We start from the raw sequence: 24,070 nt of genomic DNA on the forward strand, positions 1-24,070 counted from the left end.
AACACTAGTTTCATGCAATGATAAGAGATTTCATGTATTATGATGATTTCATGTACGAACAGGTTTGACAGATGATGTTAGATGCAGTTTTCTAGGAGTTCTTTAAAGTCACTGAATGCAATTTTGGTCCCTGGTATTCAATATGTTCTAATATATGTGAACAAAGAATCCCTCCTCAGGGACAAGTGCAATAAACTCTACGAATGCAACAGTTAATACAACTGCAACCCTGGGATGATCCCTCCAGATCGTCAACAAGAGGGGCTCAATACTCAGCGAGCAGCGGGCAACCACAGAGCAGATGGGGATGTGGAAACCAAACGGCCTATCACTCAGTAGCCAGTTAAATTCCAGTGTGCTTTGGCCAATTGCTGTATATCATGGACATTTACTGTGTAGACTAAAATGAATTACAAATTATGTTTAAAGGTGAAAAAAAAACCTAAAACACTGTGTGCATACATACACAGGTGTAGTATTCAGGTTGGGTTTTTCACCTTCAAACATAAAATTCATATCCCATTAACAACAAAAAAAAAGTTGGCTGTGGGAGCCATACCAAAACTAACCACACAATAGGTGGTAGATTTCAACTGTATCCTCAGAGAGGCCCAGTTCTTACCACTGGATTGGGGAAGAAAAAAAGGTAATACACTGAGATATATCCAAGAACACTCAAAGGAAGCCCCTGATTTTGACCACCTATGGGAACATTAGTGAATAATAGTGGGTAATTATTTACTACAAATGAGTTGCAATTCATCAAAATGGAGTTCAAAAATAATCCACTTTGAGGAAGTATATTGAGATACTGGGAAAATACATAGTATTAAAAGTACTTATCTTTTTTAAATGTAAGCATTTCAAACTTCACATTGAATAGATTCTCTTTGACTTCCTGCACCCCAGACCAGTAAATATGAGGTATTAAAACCTGTATAGGAGAGAAATCTCCCAGACACCTACAAATTTACAGAATAGTAGCCCAGGAAGGGAGAGCTATCTAAAGATCCCCGAGCATCATGAGAACTTCTATTTATCACAGCTTGTCTGCAACTGAGAAAGGATGACTTGTTTACCATGCCCACTGCGAGATGCTCTACTGGTCTGTCATAAATGCAAATATTACTTCTGAGTTAGAAATCTGCCACTGACTAGAACTGGAGAAAATAGACTTGGCCAGATGTATCCTGGCAAAGAAAAGAAAAAGTATTAACAGGAATCAACTGGAGTTATTTTTCCTCTAGATCATGGCTTCGGGCTGTGCATTACTTTTATGTCAAGAGGACCTGAGATTAAATCCTAGCTCCGTCATTTACTACAGAGCAGAGACATGTGAAGGGGTTTCTTTATTAACTAAGTGAGACAGTTTGGATTAAACAAGATGACAAGTATAAAGACCTGACTAGCACAAATGTTAAGTGTGTCTAGACAAAGGAAAACTATAAAACACGTGAGAGGGTCCCATTTCCTACTATCAATCGTTCATTTATTCAATAAATACTTAACTGAGTTGGGCTTGCCTGGTGGCTCAGATAATAAAGACTCTGCCTGCAATGCAGGAAACCCGAGTTCTGTCCATGTGTGGGGAAGATCCCCTGGAGAAGGAAATAGCAATCCACTCCAGTGTTCTGGCCTAGGAAATCGCATGGACAGAGGAGCCTTGCGGACTACAGCCCAGAGAGTTGCAAACAGCCGGACCCAACTGAGTGACTAACACGTTCACTTTCTTTCTTAACTGAGTAACCACTCTGTTCCAGGTACTGTCCTAGATGCTAGTATATAGCAATGACAAGCAAAACAAGCAACAATCCCAGCCTCTGTGAACTTTACATTCTGAATGCTCACTTCCCTTCTTCCTTCCCAATCCTAAAGAAATAAACTTGCTACATTGCCACTCATATGTAAAACTTGAGCTTGCACAATGCTAGAGGCATGGACAGGTAAACCCTAATCACTCTGCTGCAAGAAATCCCTATAGTTCGGCTCAGAAAAGTTCCCTTTAGAGTTTTGAGTAGCCAGGAGTCAACATCAAATGACAAAGTTTAGCATTTCAGCAGCAACAAGAAAAGTGATAAATGGTCAGAAGTGAATGGGAAGAAGTCCCCGAATCTCTGCAGCAGCTCCTTAAAAGGTGATGGGTAGCAGTGGGCTTTCTGCAGATCTTTCCAATACTATAAAAGGAGGGGAAGGCTCTTGGAAAGATGTACACGCTACAACTGGAACACATGTCGAGGTCACTTTTTCTACTTTAAAACTGGCAAAGAAATTAACAAAATCTCTCTCTGAGATGCCAGACATTTTAGTGCAAAGAAGCCACAGAGCACTAGCATGTATTCATGGGGAATCACACCTCCATGTATTCATCAGTTTGTTCAGATATATTCCCTGCATGTTTACTACGTTCCAGCCCCAGGCAGGGTCATGGGGATACAAAGATAAATCAGACACAGTCCTGAACTTTGAATAGCTCTTTACCTAGAAAATATGTTTAAAAGTCATTAAGATCCTGTGTGATGAGCACTCTAATAAGAGTCTGAACAAAATACTGTCAGATCCCAGAAGAGGAAGCGGTGGAGTCAGCCACCAGAGTTTGCTGTGGTATGGATGAAGCAACCAGCGAATTGATTCTAATTTCACTTCTCAGATAATATCCAATCTACCCCTCACATCCAATTCATCAACCAATCTTGCCAAGTTCACCTCCTGCCCTTTTCTCCACCTCCATGCCCACCACATCTTGCCTAGATGACCCCAAAAGACTGACAATTGGAGTCCCTGCCTGGCTGTTATATTCCGTCCTCCACTGTAGCCAGAATGATTTTTTCAAAATAAAAGTCTGATCTTATCACATCAGCTTTAAACACTTCAACAACTCCCCATGGCCTTTAGTGCAAAATTTGAACTTCACAGGCCTGCAAAGCCTCCTAAGGCCACCTCTGTCCGCACCACTCTCCAGCTCCCACCTTGGGTTCCAAAGTGTGTCTTTGCTCCCTTGTGTCTCCAAATCTTTAGAAATGTTGTTCCTAACTCTTGCATTTTTTGGGGGGTGTGTGGGGGGGTGATTTTTACTTACTTGTTATTGCAGTATAATTGCTTTATGATGTTGTGGTACTTTCTGCTATGCAAAGAAGTGAATCACCTGTATGCATACATATATCCCTTCCTTCTTAGAGCTCCCTCCCAGAGTGGAATATTACTCAGCCATAAAAACGGAATGAAACTGGGTCATTTGTAGAGATGTGAATGGACCTGGAATCTGTAGTACAGAATGAAGTCAGAAAGGGGAAAACAAATATCATCTATGAATGCACATATGTGGAAACTAGAAAAATGGTACTTATGAACCTATTTGCAGGGGAGAGGGAGGGACATGGACATAGAGAGTGGACATGTGGACATGGTGGGGAAGAGAAGGGTGGGATGAATTGGGAGATGAGGATTGACATATACACAACTAACTCTTGCACTGATCTCCTTTTCACTGCCTCTCTAGTGTCAATAACTGCATCTCATCCTAAAGTCTCTGCTTGTATGGCCCATAGCATCGCACCCTTACCCATCAAACATTCCTCATCCCTCCTAATTAATCCCAACCTCTCAAAATCCTTCTTTACACAATCCTTCTTATTAATTCCAGGAATTAGCCCTCCTCTTCCTTACTGCTTGCTGACACATATCCTGAAACATAGATTGCAAGAATGAATTGTGTCTAATTGAGCATTTATCATACTCAAACATAACATGCTAGTAAAATCTGATTTTGTACTGGATCTTACCTTAGACCTTTTTGCTCACTTGAGTTGCTATAGCAATTCTTAAGAGAGCCTAACAAAGTATAAATGGGCACACTGACTTTATAAAAGGGAAGGGAGAATGATGACGCCCCCAGCTTCAGTTCACAAAGTAATGGTAAAGCCAGGATTTCTAACTCACACAGGTGCCTCAAGAAAAAGTGAAACTGTTAGTTGCTCAGTCATGTCCGACTCTTTGTGACCCCATGGACCATAGCCTGCCAGGCTCCTTTGTCCATGAATTCTCCAGGTAAGAACAGTGGAGTGGGTTGCCATTCCCTTCTCCCGGGGATCTTCCTGACCCAGGGATCAAACCTAGGCTCCTGAATTGCAAATAGAAGTCAATATATTTTTTTTACTATATCCCTGCCATTCTCCCCTAATTATTTTGAGTGTACAATTCGTGTTTTCACCAAGAAGCAGAAGCCCCAGTAGGCATTACACCAGCCACAATACCAAGGGCATAATAAAAACACTGATTTGAATTCTTCTCAATCCTGTCTAGATATCAGGCATATTGGACATAGCCAAGTTATTAATTTTTTAACAACCAAAAATGTTTAAATCTACTAAATTCTCATTATCACTAAAAGTTCTAAAACTTGGACTTATTTCTGGAAAGTGAGCAAGGATTTTTTTCCCCTTCCTCTCTTTTTTCTCTTCCTTCTTTTTGCTACACAAAAATGCTAAGGACTGTACATAATATATGCATAACATCTTTCAAAGAGACACTCTGAAGTCTTAATATACTGCACAGTGAGTCAAAGGTGAAAGTACATCATTGAAAAATAATGTAAGGCCATCTTTGCAGGCTTGGCCCCTGGGTACCACCCAGCCCCTCTGATATATTCACCAAAGAGCACAGCAGGGAAGATTCACCTGGGAAAATGCCAGACACTGGAACACTCAGCTCTCAGAAGGAAGTCATGGCCAAGAACCAGATGGAACATGACTGCAAGGATTTGGGGAAGACATCATGCAAGGCCAAACAAGCTTATCTCTTTGATATCAGTGATGCTTTATTACCTCGGTACCCACTGTAGCCAAGTCTGAGAATCCACAAAGATACCAACTATGGAAGCAGTGTTGCCTAACTTGGCTCTCTGCCCTTAGCATCTCCGCAGCCAGCACTGCTTCCACATGGCCATAAGATTGACTTTCCTAACATTACCAACTTGATAATGTCCTCCCCACCTCAGATCCTTCACTAAATTCTCTACACTGCAGTGGCCTACAGGAGTGATCTGTTTTTGACCATGCATCCTTATTGATAGCAATTAGAGGGCATTGCTTCCTACATGAAAATAGTTATGTAATAAAATATATACATGCACTGTTATACTAATATATGATGTACACTGTGCTTAGTCACTCAGTCATCTGACTCTTTTTGACCCCATGAACTGTGGCCTGTCAGACTCCTCTGTCCATGGGATTGTGCTGCCAAGATAACTGGAGTAGGTTGCCATTTTCTCCTCCAGGGGATCTTCCCAACCCAGGGATCAAACCTGCATTGCAGGTGGATACTTTCTGAACCACCAGGGAAGTCATGATGAACATTATGAAACACCAAAATAAAAATTTAAAGGATGAGATAAAGTCCTAATTTTTTTTTTCCATATCCCAGTGGATCAAATTTTTCACCTGCTCTTATGCCTGCATCCTACACAAATGTACATTGGCTTACAGGTTACAACTCAAACTCTTTAGCATGCTTGCGATACTTTTCACCATCCAACCACTGGCTGTATTTCCGTTCTCATACAGATTTATACAGAGGAGATTTACTATGGGTATTGGCTCAATGCCTCAGCTAGGCAATGTAACATACATAATATGTTATGGAGGCTTAGAAGTCCCACAATCTGCCATTTATAAGCCAGAGAACCAGGAAAGCAGGTGGTATAATTCAGTCCAAGTCCAAAGACATGGACACCAGAAGACTGCTGTTATAATTCCCGGAATCTGAAGGCCTGAACCCAGGAGCTCTACTGTCTCAGGGCAGAAAAATGATGGATGTGCTAGCTCAAGAAAGGAAAGAAGGAATTTATCCTTCTTTTGCTCTTTTGTTGCATCCAGGATCTCAAGGAATGAGATGACTCCTGCCCATATTGGTAGGAGAATCAAATGTCACTTTCTTCCAGAAAGACCCCCATAAACACACTCAGAAACAATGTTTTATCAGTTATTTAGTCTTCTCTTAGCATAACCAAATTGACACTTAAAACCATTAAAATGAGATATACATTGTGGGGGGTCTTGGGGGCATGGGTGTGTGTGAGAGAGAGAGAAAGTATTGTTGTTGTTATTTAGTGACTAAGTTAGTGTCTAACTCTTTGTGGCCCTATGCTCTGTAGCCTGCCAGGCTCCTCTGTCCAGGGGACTTCCCAGAAAAGAATACTGGAGCAGGTTGCCATGCCCTCCTCCAGGGGATCTTCCTGGCCCAGGGATTGAACCCGGGTCTCTTTAGTCTCTTGCTTTGGCAGGTGGGTTCTTTACCACTAGCACCACCTGGGAAGCCTGTGTGTGAGTATATCTCAACCTTAAATACCTAAAGATCAAGTTCCAATCTAAGCACTGCCAAAGATGAAAATATTTATTGTTACTATAATGACAAATACTTATATAATTGTAACATCATCAGTAAGTTACAGTACGAAGTTAAATCACTCTCGCTTGTGCGCTCAGTCAGGTCCGACTCTCTGCAACCCCATGGACTGCAGCCCACCAGGCTCCTCTGTCCATGGAATTCTCCAGGCAATTACACTGGAGTGGGTTGCCATTTCCTCCCCCAGGGGATCTTCCTGATCCAGGCAAGGATCAAACCCATGCCTCTTGCTTCTCCTATATTGGCATTCGGCTTCTTTAGCATTGTGCTATTACTATGATTATTGTTTTCATGATTCTAGCAGTCTTTGATATAGCAACTATGTCATAAAACACATAGAAAGGTGCTTATTGTATGCTGAAGCCCCATAGTTGCCCATGGTTTGCCAATCATCTCTCTTCTTAAAAATCTCTGAGCTCACTGGAAAGGCCCATCTTGGAAATCTTGCCCCGACATTACTCTAGTGCTTACAAAATATTGCCACATTCCACACCTTATTTAACCTGCACAAGTGACCAGTACTATTTAGGACATGTTTAAAAGTCTTATTTGGACCATGAGAAAGTCAGACACAAAAGAAATGGGTGATTCTCCAAGATTACCCAGCTGGCAAGTGGTAGAACCGGGATCATTCGAGATCACCTTATTCTTAGTTCATATTCTTTCACTCTATCACAGCCCTGGGAGTTGTCAAGAAAAAAATAAAATGGGGTCAGGGAAAATGCTAAATAGCAGGGATATTTGAAGACAGCTGACTATCAAGGCAAACTCCCAGGCACAGACAACCCACTTAGTTCTGCCAAGAGCTCTTTCTTTACCACACACATAAGATTTTTTTTTTTTTTTTTTTTTGCTATGTTACACGAAATTTAACAGTTTGGGGGTTTTCTTAATCAACAAGCATCCTGTTTTAAGAATGCATTTACCTTTGGGAACATTATACAGATATCAATTATTTACAACTGTGTGTAAGCTTGTTCCATGAATGACTTTCCTCTGAGCATAAACCTCAGAACTGCAGCAGGTGAGAAGCTGTGAATTTTGTTCGGAAGGAAGAGGAGATGGGTGACATTGGGACATGACAGTATACGGCGGGTGGAGCAACTGCAGGTGAGGTGCTCCAGGGGAAGCTAGGGAAGTCTGGAGATAATGCAAAAAGAAAGCAGAAGCAAGATGGTTAAATCCTATCTAGTTTCCAAGTGAGCAAGTTTTCACATAATCAAAAAGCCAGAGGCCCATTCAGGGAGATTCAGGAAATAAAAAGAGACAAAGTTAACAGGGGAGTTTTTGGGTTTGTTTGTTTGCTTTTACCACTCAGTAACTGTGGCAGAACTGGAAAACTATTAACCGAAACAGATTCTTTTTCTTCCCAGGAAGACAGCTGGACAACATTTACCAGCCTCTCCTGCAGCTAGGTAAGGCCAGTGACGAAGTTTGAGACAAGTAGAATGTGACCAGGACTGACCATAAAAACCCCCCAGTCATCACCTTCCATTTCCTTTCCCCTATCATGGCAACCTTGGAAGCCATACTGCATGTAGCTGAGCCAAACAGGGAAGGAGCCTGGGCTCTTGAATCAGTTTTAAGAAAAACCACCTGCCAACAAGGAGCATCCATTTCAAAGCCTGTAAGAATGGAAACAAAAGCTTCTATTTTGTTGAATCCCAGAAGATGTTTCTTTCTATAAGCAGCTGACAAAAACAAGTTTTTTTAAATGATTCTCTTCTTATCAAAATTAAGGGAAAGCTGCAAGGGCTTCCAAGATGGCACTAGTTGTAAAGAGCCTGCCTGGCAATGCAGGAGACACAAGAGACATGGGTTCAATCATTGGGTCAGGAAGATCCCCTGGGGGAGGGCATGGCAATCCACTCCAGTATTCGTGCCTGGAGAATTCCATGGACAGAGGAGCCTAGTGGGCTACAGTCCATAAGCTCACCAGTAAGAGTTGAACATGACTGAAGTGACTTAGCACACATGCATAATTTCTTCTGCCATGTGGTGAAGAAGGTCAGTCTGTAACAAACAGCGGCAGTTCAGTTACCGTGGAATGAAGGGAGCAGACAGCACTGGAGCATTATATGGATGGGGTATTTGCAAAAAAAGAGCAGGCTCAGGCCCCAAAATCAGATTCTGTACTCTAAACAGTAGCCCTTGACTGACACTAACAAGACAAATCTGACAAGAAACAGCATCAAACATAGAAAAATGTGAACCTGTAGGAGACTTTCATTCATTCATTCATTCAGCAAACAGCTTGGTGAATTTATTACGCCCAGAGCACTTTCCTAGTGCTGGAGATACAGTGAATAAGAAAAAATCCTGCCTTTCTACAACTTTTGTTCTAAAGGGAAAAGTCAGTTCATAAACCTTTAAACAGGAAAGCACAAGAAAACAAAACAATTATAGACAATAAGTGTAAAAGGAATTATAAAACAAATAAAATGAAAATGATAGAGAGTAGCTGAGGGTAGTAACAGAGCTAATTCAGGGAGGGTGGTTAGGAGAGACCATTCTAAAGAGTGACACTTGAGCTGCAACTTAAATGATCCATCGAAAGCGGATTTGCAAAGATCTAGGTGAAGGACATCCCAGGGCCAAGAAAGAACTATTGCACAAGCCTACTGGAGAATATGAGTAAAAGCAGGACGGGGAAGAGAGAACAAGGACAGAGTGCTGAGAGCCCAACACAGAGAGGCAGGCAGTATCCAGTTCACACAGGGCCTTATGCAGGACCAGGCCTGGGCATTATTCTAAGATGCACGGAAACTATCAGATGATTTTAAAGAGCAGATGGCCATCATATGACTTGTATTTTAAAAATACTCTGACTGATGCCTGAAGAATGGATTATGGGTAGGGCAAGAGAAGACCCCATTGCAATCACCAACCATGAGATAAAGGAGGCTCAGACTAGAGTTGGAGCAAGACATGGGTGAATGTGCGATTTATTTTGTAAGTAAAACTACCAAGACTTCCCAAAGCAGTTGATGCTGGGAGTGAGGGCAACATAGAACTGATAATGACTTCTCCATCTAGTGATCTCAGCAACAGAGTGGATGGGAGTACCATTAACTGAGGCTGGGAGAAAAGTACATGGTCCTCTCTTCTCAGAACCCTGGAACTCAGGAGAGACAATAGTTCAGCTACTTGATGAGTTACCGTGGCCTCTAAGTGCTAGCCTAGTAACTTAACACTTAGAACATTTCTATCATGAAAAAATAATTAAAGATTTCAACTATCTTATAAATGATCTTTTAAAATATGGTTATATTGAAAACAAAAAATAAAAACAAGTGCCACTTTAACTTCCAATCCTGACCATTGCCCCAGCTGGTTTGACTAGGTCACCTTCCTCAGTAATAAGCTTAAAAATGAAACTCTTGGTTCAACACAAGTGCAATAACCATGGCTTGGATTTGGGTTTTTTGTTCTTTTAATTAAAAAAAAAAAAAGGTTATGGGGATGGGAGGGGTGAGTGTTGTTAAGAGGAGGCAAGAGTTTAAGTAGGTGGGAGAGTAGGAGTAGATGCTTTTGTAAAGTGGCCTTGGGAATAAAGAAGCAGAGGCAAAGAAAAGTCAGGCCCAGGAAGAAAGAGCAACTCTGTCTGCTGCTGGGATGAAAGTGACACATGGGTCATCACAAGCAGTGCAACGGCTAGAGATCTCTGTGTCTTGGCAAGGCTGGCAGGATGCAGTGGGGTGGGGGGCTGTTGACATACCTGGATACCAGAGCATCTCTCCATACAGGCTAAATAGGAAGGGAAAAGGGGATCACTGAGGTATTCTTATCTCAAGCATTCTGAACCCCTGGAAACAAATGCAAGCAGGAACTTAGAGTTAAGGTTTTACAAACATGAATAATCCATAAGAGGCTTTTGATCCCTGTGTGGTCCACATCAAGACTTTAGGAGACGGAAGCCCAGATCTGAGCATAAACTGGGCTTCATGGATCGCAAGCTTCATGCATTTTAGAAAATTTCAAAATAAGAGTTACCTGATTAATCCTTGGAGAATTAGCAGTATAATTTAAGGATGCTCACCATTTCCACACACTCTCTTCATCAGGGACTCGCAGGGGCTTGTTTCTAAGGCAGTGTACTCACACTGGCCTCTGTATCCAAAAAAATCTACCCTGGAGTTCTTCTGCATTTTCTTTCTGCTTGAACTTTGACCTTCCTGCCACTTTCCCAGCCTCTTAACACTATGGGGTCACACCCTTTGTCATCACCTTCAGTCATGCAAAAAACATTATAAATCACCTTGCTAAGCAGTTGCTGTAGTTTTTTTTACATGAAATTATTAAATTGAAACCAATAAAATCATTTTGTTCCATGACATATTACCCTTCAACTCAGCTCCTCTTGTGTTTGGACAAGGAGGGAAGGACTTCATCATTATTACTATGTTGGGTACCTCACTGCTAACAATATGCTCCTGGCACGACTGATATAATTTGGTCCCTTCGTCTAAGAACACTCTCCCCTGCTACCTTCCAATACTCCAAAAAGAGGTAGACCTGAGAAGCCCACATTCTCAAAGTCTTGGCCTCTATGAGCACACACTCTTCCAAGAAAGATCCTCATAAACATTGATACAGGTTGATGACAATAACTGTCATAATTCACTAAATCATCAGTAAAAATCAGACAATTTACTGAGTTTTTGACCTGCATTGTCGCAATATCATCTTAATTGGGAAATCCAATTTCCCACATTGGAATTGGCTATACAAAAGCAGTAATCTACTGCTTGTGGTCTGTAAATGTCTATTACCTGGTAGCAGAGTCAGGTATTAATGATCTACACAGTCCGTACTTTTTCTAGTAATTCTCAACGCTTACTGTGTAGAAAGCTACTTTCAGTCATGAGCACTGAGTTGGAGGTATCCTTCTGAAACCACAAGATTTGGGTCAACTCACCCAGGCAAGTATACCAGTAGGCTTAGGCTAAGTTACACAAAGATAACAGATAATTACACCCTCCAAAACATCAGTGATTCACAGATATTTCTCACTAAGGCCACATGCCCATCACCTATCCATTGTCACTAGTTTCATGTCATCTTTGTGCTGGGACCACAGCTAAAGGAGAAATGCCACTCCAGAACATTGCCAGTTGATGAGAAAGAGGTGGAACCCTGTATCAGCTCTTTGAGCTTTTACTCTGAAATGGTACAGATCTCACATACATTCAGATTTCATTAGATCAAAGACATAGCAAATATTCTGAACAAGACCACATTGGAACAGGGTGGCAGATAGGGAGGTAGGGTGCAGCATAAGTCAAGGCATATGAGTTGAATATTAACTTTACTTCATTTTTTTGAGTCTTTGTGTCCACACTTACAAAATGGAGTTCATCTGGTGAACACTACCATTTTCCTCAAAGATTTACTGGAAAGCTCAAAGAGTATAAAATACATAAAAGGAGTTCAAAAAATTCAGAGCACTCTGTAAGTAGGAGGTATTATTTAATACTAATTGTAGTACTTTCTATGCCTGGCAGATTTCATGATGTATATGTACCACATCGCTCTTTATTCTTCAACCTAACCTTTTACTACTTTTTTACTAGGAAAAGTGTGAGCCTCTGTGTAGGCTTCAAATTCAAGAAGATCAGGAATAGACCCCAACTACTGTACTTTCCTCAAGATACTACCTCTAACTGAAGCTAATATACCAGAAACTATTTAAGACCAACCCATTGTCATCACAAAGATTAAAAAAAAAAAAAGTCACAATAGACCAGATTTCATAAAACACAAAAATCCGACTACAGCAATTTTCAAAATGGGGAATGCTCCTGTTGGAGCCAGACAAGGCAAAATGAAACAACCTCCTGTGAATTGTATCATAGCTGACAAAGGTTCTTATTACCTTCTATTGATTGGCCAGGAGTTCTGATATCTTCTCTATGGCAGTTTCTAAGGCAATTTCTGCAGAGCAGGAAGAGGCCTTAATACACTATCTCTCTTCTGCTACCCAAGGAAGTTAAGAAAATTGAAAGTCTTTCATGCTTCTTTTTCCACTGAAAGCCTGAATAGGCTCTTCAAGACAGTCTGGACAATGAGTGCAATATTTTGTTTTAATTTGCAAGCCAGTCTTGTTCATCATGGTTTGTACAATATGGGTCATCTTCACTCCATTTACTCCAAGTAAAAAATAACTTGCCTGAAGCAGTTCATACGTAACTACTCCTCTCTCTCTAGGCTACAGCGAGAAAATGAACTCAGCCTCTGAGAGTCTCTGGTACCCAGGTGGCTGTGTGGTGAGCATCCCAGAGGATAACTGTGAGGACAGAAGCTGAGTAAACGGCCATACTGCATTTTACCATACCAGAGTGTGGTATCCATGGCTTTCTATCCACTCAAAGCCACACACATACCCTCCCCCTACAGCTACAACCATATTTAATTCAGGCAAAGATCATTTAGTCTCAGGGAAAGTAAACGCTTATTCCAAACCCAGCAGTGGAACACAATTAGCGCAAACCATTGTGCTTTGAGACAATCATCTCATTGGTGTAGGGGTGGATAGCAGGTAACCCAGGTCTAAAAAATAAGACAGCAGAAGTCTTCTGCATGGGGAGAGAGAGCCAAAGGAGGTTACAAAGGACATTCTAGGAGAACTTTCCTTAAACATATAAAGACAGAACCTTACACAGAGAAGGTTTTTAACCCCTACCCCTCTCCTCCTTGGGATACTGGTAGGAGGACATCATGCCTGGGGCTATGGCAACCACCAAGCAGTCACAGGAAAACAAGCCCAAAGCTCAGGTGTGCTGAAGATGGCAGAATGGAAAGAGAGAAGGGTGTTTGCTCTAAATATTGATATTCACCCTACTTGGTTCTCAGTGCCTCCCATCCAATGCCCAGGATCTGACCCCGTTTTTTTCCCCTGAGATCTATTCTTAAACAGTAAATGGGCTCTAATGTTTAGTCAGTTTTTTCTTAGGTGTTATCCTTGAACTTGTGGAATGTTCCCATGATTACAGAGAACTGATTGAAGCCCAAGAATATCACCATGTCCCAAGGTTGTCCCACAGTATACACTGGCCCAATGCCCTGAACCCACAATGAACTGAGAAACATGTTCAAGAAAACAGGGATTGAGACCTAAAATTGCTCAACAGAACCAATAAAATAAGGCCTCACACACAAAGTAAGTGAGTGATAGTCGCTCGGCGTGTCCGACTCTGCGACCCCATGGACAGGCACCCACCAGACTCCTCTGTCTAAGGAACTCTCCAGATAAGAATACTGGAATGGGCTGCCATTTCCTTTTCCATCACACACAAAAGGTAGGCATAACATGGCACCTCATAAAACTGATTCTATGTAACAAAAATGAGGACAGAATCAGAGTCCCAAACAGCATTCATGCCAGCTATTTCCTCCCAGGTTCTGCCAGGTCTCAACAGCTAAGGGGAGTCAGGAATGGTGGGCACACTGCTTCCAAAAGACAACCAAAATGTCTGCCAATGACAGAATCAGGATTCAAATTATTTTGAGGTTCCTTCTATCATTTTTATAATTGTTGAGTTTTGGGGCTCCAAAATCACTGCAGACGGTGATTGCAGCCATGAAATTAAAAGACGTCTACTCCCTTGGAAGGAAAGTTATGGCCAACCTAGATAGCATATTAAAAAGCAGAGACATTACTTTGCCAACAAAGGTCCGCCTAGTCAAGGCTATGGTTTTTCCACTAGTCATGCATAGATGTGAGAGCTGGACTATAAAGAAAGCTGAGCACCAAAGACTTTGAACTGTGGTGTTGGAGAAGACTCTTGAGAGTCCCTTGGACTGCAAGGAGATCCAACCAGTCCATCCTGAAGGAGATCAGTCCTGGGTGTTCATTGGAAGGACTGATGCTGACACTGAAACTCCAATACTTTGGCCAACTCATGCGAAGAGTTGACTCATTGGAAAAGACCCTGATGCTGGGAGGGATTGGGGGCAGGAGGAGAAGGGGACGACAGAGGATGAGATGGCTGGATGGCATCACTGACTCGATGGACATGAGTTTGAGTAAACTCCGGGAGTTGGCGATGGACAGGGAGGCCTGGCGTGCTGCAGTTCATGGGGTCGTAGAGTTGGACATGACTGAGCAAATGAACTGGACTGAACTGAACTGATCCCACATATAGCAAAATGCAAAAAGCTAAATTTTTCAGACCATTACCTGGCTTGTGGGATTTATTCATGAAGAATGGAGAGAATAATGTGCATTTTTTTTTTAATTTTTAAAGTTACATTAATTTTCTGACAAAAACACAGAATAGTGTAAGGTGCAATACAAAACAGGACAAGGTACAATATAAAAATAAATGTCAACATTAAACATTGAAATTAATAATCCTCTTTCTCAAAATTGATGTCTTGATAACACGATATTAAGGCAAGATGAAAAGTTGCATAGCTAAAGGGTAACTTCATTCTCCCAAGTGACATGTCTCCCAAATCAAGTTCAGTAAACAAAAGAAAAAGAACTGTAGAAAAAAGTGGGGGAGGAACTATTAGACTTATACTGTATTGCCAATGAGAGCCAAAACAGTAATGAAGAAAATCATCCATAAGAAATGGAAAACAGAGGATACTTAACAGGTTCTGAACACTAACAGTAATTAGACACATTTCCTTAACAACTGATAAGGTCTTTTTTTTTTTCCATTTATTTTTATTAGTTGGAGGCTAATTACTTTACATCATTGCAGTGGTCTGACAAGGCCTTTAGTCAGCCAACTGTTAAGCAGAAGTCAATAACATAAAACAGCAGAATGGAAAGAAATTTACCATTATTGTCATCAATTGTCTTCACCTTGACAATACCTGATCTACTTGAGAACCAAAGCAGTAGAAGATAGTGACCAAGACATTGCAGCATTTATTCCAGATGTGACATCCACATTCCTGGTTAACAGATCCCCAAGGCTCAATATATTGTTAGTAAAGATGACAGGAGTACTTGGGTCCAACCAGGACAGAGAAACAGCCTAGCATCAATTTGCCTATAACAATCCAACAGCAGGGAGCCAGTGAGCACTGGAGAAATGAAAAGATCTTAGATTTTAGGCCATTTTACATGTAAGTGGAGAAGGCAATGGCAACCCACTCCAGTACTCTTGCCTGGAAAATTCCACGGATGGAGGAGCCTGCTCATGGGGTCGCAAAGAGTTGGACATGAATGAGTGACTTCACTTCACTTTCACATGTAAGTCCAGGGTCAGAAATAATTCCTGACCCTCTGGTATGTTAAAGGTGCAGGAGTATGCAACACTTGCCACCAGTACCAAGCATGGAAAGAGGGGTTCACATAAGAGGAGTTGTTCAGCTTTGTAAAGGAGAAAAGGGGGTCACTCACGCTTGAGGCCATCAACCTACTATAATGACATCAATTCATGTGCAAAAGCTATAAGTCCATCCATCACTGGGGCTTTTACAAGAGTTTGGGGATTATTAATAGCAACACATAACCTTGGCAGAGGAAGATGATGGCAATTGGGTAGAAGTTATCATCAAAGCATCCATTCAAAAAGAGAATCCACTGCATAACATTTAACTGAAATTGAAGATGATGCTCTTCCCAAATAAGACAACATAAAATGAGGTATTTAGAGTTTTCCTGGAGATTATTAAATACAGTGACAGTAGAACATGGGATCTGATATGGCTCTACTGCTTCTGTTACTTTGCTGGGTTCAATAATTTCAAAAGTCTTGCTATTACATGCTACTAAGCAGTCTGGCAGGAGAAGAGTATCCTAGGCAGTTGACAATTTCTTCTAGGATCCCACAGGACCAGAACCAAGGGAAGGCTTTCAATCTTCAGCCATATATACCAGGAATACACTCCTCACAAGCTGATTATATTAAATAGCTCACTTACCTTCACAGTAGGCAGAGTCTCCCTGGACAGAAATGTAACCATTCTTGCACTCACAAGTAGCTTTGGTATTCCAGTTTTTGCACTCCGAGTTTTCACCACATTTAGGTCCTTCAGCACAAAAGTTATGACCTAGAAGAAACAAATAAAATTTACATCAGGAAAGAGGAGAATAAGAGACTTCCAAATAATAAAGCATGAGCATAATAACAACACTGTTATTATATGTCAGCATATGTGAGAATATGCCTTGGCAATATGCAAAGATAAATTTGCATATTCATAAAGAGGAATAAAAATCTTTGGACCATCCCATACCTGAGAATTTTCTCTCCTAATACACAAACCTGCTGAAGTTATTCCTTTTTGAAAGCTTTTATCCACGTTGATCCTGAATTTTCTTTCCACTACCTTCTTACATGACTAGCCTTTTAAATGGTTTTATTACAAAATTTATGATACATAGGAAATATATAAAATGAATATATATGAATATATCTGATAAAATTAATACAAAAAGTATTGTCAGTACCTATTTATTAAACATCCCCAAAGAACCTCCCTCTCAGCCATCAGAGACAACTATCCTAACAATTGTGTTAATCACTCCCTTACATATTTCTGTATGCTTTACCATACATAGGTATGATTTCTAAATAATAGATTATTTAGTTTTAGCCATTTTGAACTTCACCTGTGAAATCATACTGTACCATATCCTCTATGACGTACGTTTTTTTTTTTCTGTTCATTCATATTAATGCCTGTGGCTATCATTCATCAGTAGTATATAATATTTCATAGTATAAATATTCCACAATTTATCTATTATACTAAGTATTGACATTTGAGTTATTTGCAGGTTTTGAATTACTAGCACGGCTGCAAGAAACGTTCTTGAACATGTTTCCTGAGGCATACTTTTTAAACCAAATGTTTTACATTTCTTTGCCCAAGAGTCTTTCTTGAATCTAACAAATTCCCTCAGAGACAGTTACTTTTCCTCAATATATTCTTCATAAATTCCTTTAGGGAAGATAAATTTGACAGTAACTATGCTCAATTTTAATTTATCTAAATATGTCCTTTGACAACCCTCCTACTTGAAAACCAGCTTTACTAGGTACAGAGCTATTTTGCCTCAACATTTTGAAGACATCCCATTGTTTCTGGCTTCTGCTATAACTTTTGAGAAGTCAGTTGTTAGCCTAACAGTCATTTCATAGTATGTGACAAACCTTTTCTCTGTGACTTTTAAGATCTATTTCATTTGGTTGGTTAGTTGATGAGCTTTGTTTTGTTCCATATTCATTAACTTTAAGGTTTTTAGATGTGAATTTATTTTTATTTGTTCTTCCTGGGATTCCTTGGGATTCTTAAACATAAAGATTAGTTAAATCTTTTATCAGTTTGGAAAATTCTCAGGTATTTTCTCTTCAAACATTCTCTCTTCACCATTGCCTCTAATCGCTCTTTCTAGATTATAATGAGATTACTATTCTCCCTTCTTTCTTAAGCTGTCCTCCATGTTACTTCTACTTGCCTTAATATTCCCATCTCTTTTTTTCTATGCAGAATTCTGTTTAACTTCTAGATGTATACTTCGGTCTCTTAATTCTCTCAAGTAGTGTCATATTATCTCAGTCATCCACATCATTTTTATTTTACTTGCACTTTTTTATTTTCTAGAATTCAATTTCTTTTTAAATCTCCTTGGTCAAATTTGTAATCTCTCATTCTTTCCTCTTTTAATTTCTCCCTTTTAAAAACACATTAGACATATATTTTACACATACAACTCCAATATCTTCAGTCTTTTGATTTTAGTTTGTTTCAGTGAGTATCCTGCATGGGTACTGTTTTCTTGTGTTTTGAGTGATTCTTTTATGATTCTTTGTGAGCTCATATTTTTTAGGATTTAATCTGCAGGAATTATTTGAGGTTTGGACTTTAAAACTGTACTTCTTCAGAGAGGATCTGGGTTTGGTTTTGTCAGGTGCCCGAGGGAACTATCAACCTACAATCACTTTAAACTACATTTTGCCTTGGGACATATGGATTGAGCCACACAGGTAGAATAAATTTAGATTCTAAGCTTTCAGGAATGCAGACTTTTCTCTGCCATACTCCCTATCTAGAGTCAAGACTGACAAGCAAGTCTCCTGTTACAGAGTAGATTTTTCCTAGTCACCCACCAAGGATTTACCCTTCAAGATTCTTTATTTATGCAAGCCTCAGGCTTCTCCTCCTGTCTACTTAAACAGTAGTCCATTAGAAGCCAGATTCTACCACCAGGGATTAAAAATTGACCTCTGGGCAAATGCCAACTCCAGTGTGCTTACTTATCTCAATGGAATCGACCTTTTTCAACATTTCTGGTCTCTTGACTTTTTTTTTTTTTCCATCCTACCTCTATTACCAATTCTACCAATCTTCCAACTCTCAAAAAATTTTATATATTATGCACTTTTATGTTATACCCAACATGGGAATTGTGAAGTTCAAATATAACAAGGTATATAAAAGGTGCTTTATCATTTTTAACTCATACATTTTAGCAAATAATAACCACACTGCTATATCACATACTGCAGTCTCATAGAAAACAAGTGATCTTGGAGAAGAGATCTAATTCATAATTCAGGGTCTATACTAATAAACACAATACATCACTTTGCCTATCTAGGTACATATACCAAGAAAGGACAGCATTAGTGATTTTCACACTATTCCTCAGAGTCTTGGGCACAGCTGAGTTGTTGGTCAGAGTGCAAGTCCCCCAGCCCTGATTCAAATAGAACAGCTTTGCTTTTATACTGTTGAAACAGTGATTATGTGAACAACAGTTTCTGATTTTAAAAAAATACAGGAAGCACTGAACCATATAAACCCCAAGTTTAATTCCTTTTGGTGATAACATTCTAGAATGTTCTTCCTTTGAGACAGAATTTTAAACCAACATTTAGACCAAACAGTATAAAAGATAATAACTCCTATTAAATAATAATATTCATGCACCTATGTCTGGCATTACACTAGATGTTTTAAATGGGGCTAATAATATACCTTATTAATTTGTGTCGAACAAGTTAAATGGGCTAATTCATAAAGCACTTAGAGCAAATCTTGATACACACTAGGAGGTGACTAAATGTTAGCCACTGTGATAAGAATGATAATGATTATGATAACAGTACTGCTGACAATGATGGTTAAAGTTCAAAAATGATGATAACACTGTTAGACTCAGCTTCAAGATAAGAAAGGAGAAGCTCAAACTCATTAATATCTAGCTAATAAGTGGACATGCCAAGATTCTAAATTATGTCTGGTGAACTCCAAGGCCCATATAATTTGTTTTTTTCTATAGCCTCTCACATAGCAAAAATATTTTTTTAAAAAATTGAAAGATGTAGACACTACTTGTGATGTTAGAAAGTGGATCCAAAGGTTGAGGGGAGCATAATATCATATCCAGCCTCAGTACCTGACCTGTTAACCAGTGACTGCCTCAGTCAAAATCAGAGTAAAAACTTAACTTGCTGGAAATGTGAAACCTCTGTCAGCCAAGAACACTTCTACAAGGACTTAAAAGGCTTATAATAACCATTAAAGTACTTGATGTTTCTGTTATCAAAAGGACAATTTTTAGGTATCATAGCTTTCTTTGCCAGAGGAAGTACCTGGACTTCCCTCCCCACATCACAATTGATCAATAATTAAGTTGTCACATTTTCTTTTATTATAAAGTTTGACTCAATGTCATATGAACATCCTTTGTTCCATGACTTTTTTTTTCCCGAGGATATGCAACTGTCCTTCACTTTCCACAAACATTGGATAGCCTGGAACAAAGCCTCTCAAACACTGTTGACTTTCCAATGCACATCTCTCTAGCAGACATGTGCCATGTCAATTCACAATGCAGAGAGTTGGGTCGAATGTATTTCAAAGACAATGAAGGGCCCATGAGACAGATTAACGGTATGGACAAATCCACTTTGTCTGGGCCTCACCATTGTATCAAAAACATGTTTTCTTCTTCTTCTTTTTTAATTAATGCAAAATTTAAAATTTTTTAATTCATTCAAGCAGTATTTATTCAGTACCTGCTTGCCTTTCTGCATGAGTGAATAATCATCTACTCAATATTTACAGAGATGCAACACGATGCAAGATCCTGGGGGCAATGTCAAGGTGTTTGAGACATTCCATGACTGCAAGAGAATTAGAAACTCTAAGGTGAGGTAAGCCAAACACAGGAGTAGTTAAGTAAGATGTGAGCAATACAAATTATCATAGTGTTCCAGAGAAGAAGAAATCCCTTCTAGCTGATGCAAAACTTGATCTTTGACTCATCACAGGTAGAAACTTGTGCAAGACAAAGGATCTGCAAAGCACAGATCCCAATGGGAGGAATGGGACTCCAGCCCTTGAGGAAGAAGGGTTAAGTGTGAAGAACCTCAAATAATCTGGCACAGTGTAATAAGAATGATTAACATTTATCAAGCACAAAATATATGCTAGGTGCTCAGTAAAGTGTTTCAGATGCATTATTCCACTTAATTCTATGAACAATCCTATGAAACTGGAATTATTACCCTATTTCCAGATGTGGCACTAACTCAGAGAAGTTAGTGCATGAGTGTAAGTACACAGAGCCACGATCCAGGTGTGACTGATGCCAGGCTTCTTAATCAAAAAGCAACAGTTTTATAAGCAGTCTACACTACAAGGGATAAACAAGACATCCTTTCTTTTTTGCATGCCTAGATTCAAGCAGATTACATTTTAGATTTGTTTTTCATATATATATACACACACACATATACAAGCATGTACACATGGCTGGGCAATTTATTTATTTTTTTTCCACTTATTTTTATTAGTTAGAGGCTAATTACTTTACAATATTGTAGTGGTTTTTGTCATACATTGATATGAATCAGCCATGGAGTTACATGTATTCCCCATCCCGGTCCCCCCTCCCACCTCCCTCTCTATCCCATCCCTCTGGGTCTTCCCAGTGCACCAGGCCCGAGCACTTGTCTCATGCACCCAACCTGGGCTGGTGATCTGTTTCACCCTAGATAATATACATGTTTCGATGCTGTTCTCTCGAAACATCCCACCCTCTCCTTCTCCCACAGAGTCCAAAAGTCTGTTCTGTACATCTGTGTCTCTTTTTCTGTTTTGCATATAGGGTTATCATTACCATCTTTCTAAATTCCATATAAATGTGTTAGTATGCTGTAATGGTCTTTATCTTTCTGGCTTACTTCACTCTGTATAATGGGCTCCAGTTTCATCCATCTCATTAGAACTGATTCAAATGAATTCTTTTTAATGCTGAGTAATATTCCATGGTGTATATGTACCACAGCTTCCTTATCCATCTGCTGATGGACATCTAGGTTGCTTCCATGTCCTGGCTATTATAAACAGTGCTGCGATGAACATTGGGGTGCACGTGTCTCTTTCAATTCTGGTTTCCTCACTGTGTATGCCCAGAAGTGGGATTGCTGGGTCATATGGCAGTTCTATTTCCAGTTTTTTAAGAAATCTCCTCACTGTTCTCCATAGCGGCTGTACTAGTTTGCATTCCCACCAACAGTGTAAGAGGGTTCCCTTTTCTCCACACCCTCTCCAGCATTTATTGCTTGTAGACTTTTGGATAGCAGCCATCCTGACTGGCGTGTAATGGTACCTCATTGTGGTTTTGATTTGCATTTCTCTGATAATGAGTGATGTTGAGCATCTTTTCATGTGTTTGTTAATGGCTGGGCAATTTAAAATATTCTTTTAAAATACTAACTCTAATCACTCCAACTTCAAGTCAAGGTCTATGTCTGACTCATTTCTTTCGGCTAAAACCTTCCCACACAAGGACAGCTGTCTGTGGAGAAGGATGGCTTATAGATGGATGTGAAAATCAACAGGTAGAAATATGGGTGGTTAAATTAAAGAATAAATAAAGATATGGGTGAATCTACAGTGGTATTTTAATGCCCCCTCTTGAGCAACTAGAAGGCTAATGGGACTGGTTTTCTAGTCACCATTTTTCTTTAAACATTTTTACTGAAGTACAATTTACATACCATAAAATTACCTATTGTAAAGACAAACTGATGATTTCTAGTAAACTCACACAGTTGTCCAGTAAAATGACCACAATCCAGTCTTAAAACACTTTCATCACCCCAGCTGGTCATCTTCATTCTTCAAAACCACCCCAAGATAGCTGGCTGCCAAGTCATAAATCCTCAATCAACTTTCCACATTTCAAAATCTTTCTAAAGGTTTAGTCTTTCTTATCTGATGTCTGAAAAGCATGGCATTTAAGTTACAGATCCTTCCCTTCAGGATATCTGTCTTCAGTTGCCACCTACAGTCTTTTGCTCTAGTCCTCTTACTAACTCTTGGTACAATATTTTCTTCAGCAGCTGGCTATCAATACAGATTGATACATGAGATTCTTCAATGTTACCTTCTTTCTTTTATCAGTATCTTTTTCCCCCAGAATTAGAAGCTGTGACCAGACTGTAGAATACACACACATATGCATACACACATACTCAATATTCATGTTCTTTTACTTGAATATTTTAATAAATGAATCTGGAGTCTCTGGGGGCTTCCCTCATAGCTCAGTTGGTAAAGAATCTGCCTGCAATGCAGAAGACCTGGGTTCGATTCCTGGGTCAGGAAGACCCCCTGGAGAAGGAAATGGTAACCCACTCCAGTATTCTTGCCTGGAAAATCCCATGGACAGAGGAGCCTGGCAGGGTCCAGTCCATGGGGTCGCAAGAATCAGACACAACCTAATGACTAAACCACCACCAGAGTCTCTGTAATTATTATCCTATAATGAGAAGCACACAAAGCAACATCATCTAAATAGCAGTGGTCCAAAGATAGAGAACACTTTTGTTATAAAAGTTGCTGTTAAAAAAAAAAAAAAAGTTGCTGTTTGTTGACTTTTTCCAATTTGCCAGGCACAACAACTCTAACGATTATTATTATTCTCACTTTACAGATTAGGAAAATGCGGTTGGGACTATTTTATCCAAGGTAACACAGCCAGGAAGTGGCAGAGTTATGATTTTACTCAAGTTCTTGTTAAGACTACTAAGAAAATTATTATTCTATGATTTAAAAACCTCAGAGCATAGATAACTACTAATGACTATTCTCTGATGATGTTTGTAGATCTCTATGCCCAATAAAATTTTCAAAGAGGCCCATTTAGGACCCAACCCCAGGTTCTGCCAATCTGTTCTTAAGAAAAACTGAAACAGGTCAAAGCTTGTGCCCAGTCTCTTCTGGTCTCTGGTTAAGAACATTCACCCTCCTCTAGAAGCAATAATAAAGGCTCACACAGCCCTCTACAAACATAGCAAGTAACACTGTCTTGTATACCCCACTTTACATATTTTACATCATTATAGCCACAGCCCACTTGACATTCAATTTGGATGACCTCAGAGTTGTCTCATGGTTCACCCAGCTGAAACTGCACTCTTGATCTTAAATCTGATATCCATGCTCTCCAAGTTCTCCATATCAATCTACAGCACTTTTATCCACTTAAACCAGCTTTTTTTTTTTTAAGGAGTCATCTTTGTCCTCTCTCTTTAAATACTGCCCCTTCCCAAGTTCTATTCATTTCATTTCATGAATATCTCTGGAATCTGTTTTTCCTCCACTCCACAGCAGTAAGAAAAAAACCCTACTCCAAACTATTATTCCTCAAAAAGAAAGCACCTCATTTGCCTTCCTGTTCCCCATT

General features: G+C 39.7%; 1 protein-coding gene across 2 annotated transcripts in view; it reads right to left on the minus strand.

Moving 5' to 3' along the window:
• The window catches only part of NELL1 (neural EGFL like 1), a 1,003,663-nt gene that overhangs the window by 689,174 nt on the left and 290,419 nt on the right, over nt 1-24,070 (minus strand). For both annotated transcript variants that reach the window (XM_070457287.1, XM_070457286.1), the window contains exon 12: nt 16,285-16,413. In XM_070457287.1, coding sequence (XP_070313388.1) covers nt 16,285-16,413 — 129 coding nt within the window. The remainder of the gene's footprint in view (nt 1-16,284; nt 16,414-24,070) is intronic.

Source organism: Odocoileus virginianus, chromosome 28 (genome assembly GCF_023699985.2).
Source record: "Odocoileus virginianus isolate 20LAN1187 ecotype Illinois chromosome 28, Ovbor_1.2, whole genome shotgun sequence".
Taxonomy (NCBI): domain Eukaryota; kingdom Metazoa; phylum Chordata; class Mammalia; order Artiodactyla; family Cervidae; genus Odocoileus; species Odocoileus virginianus.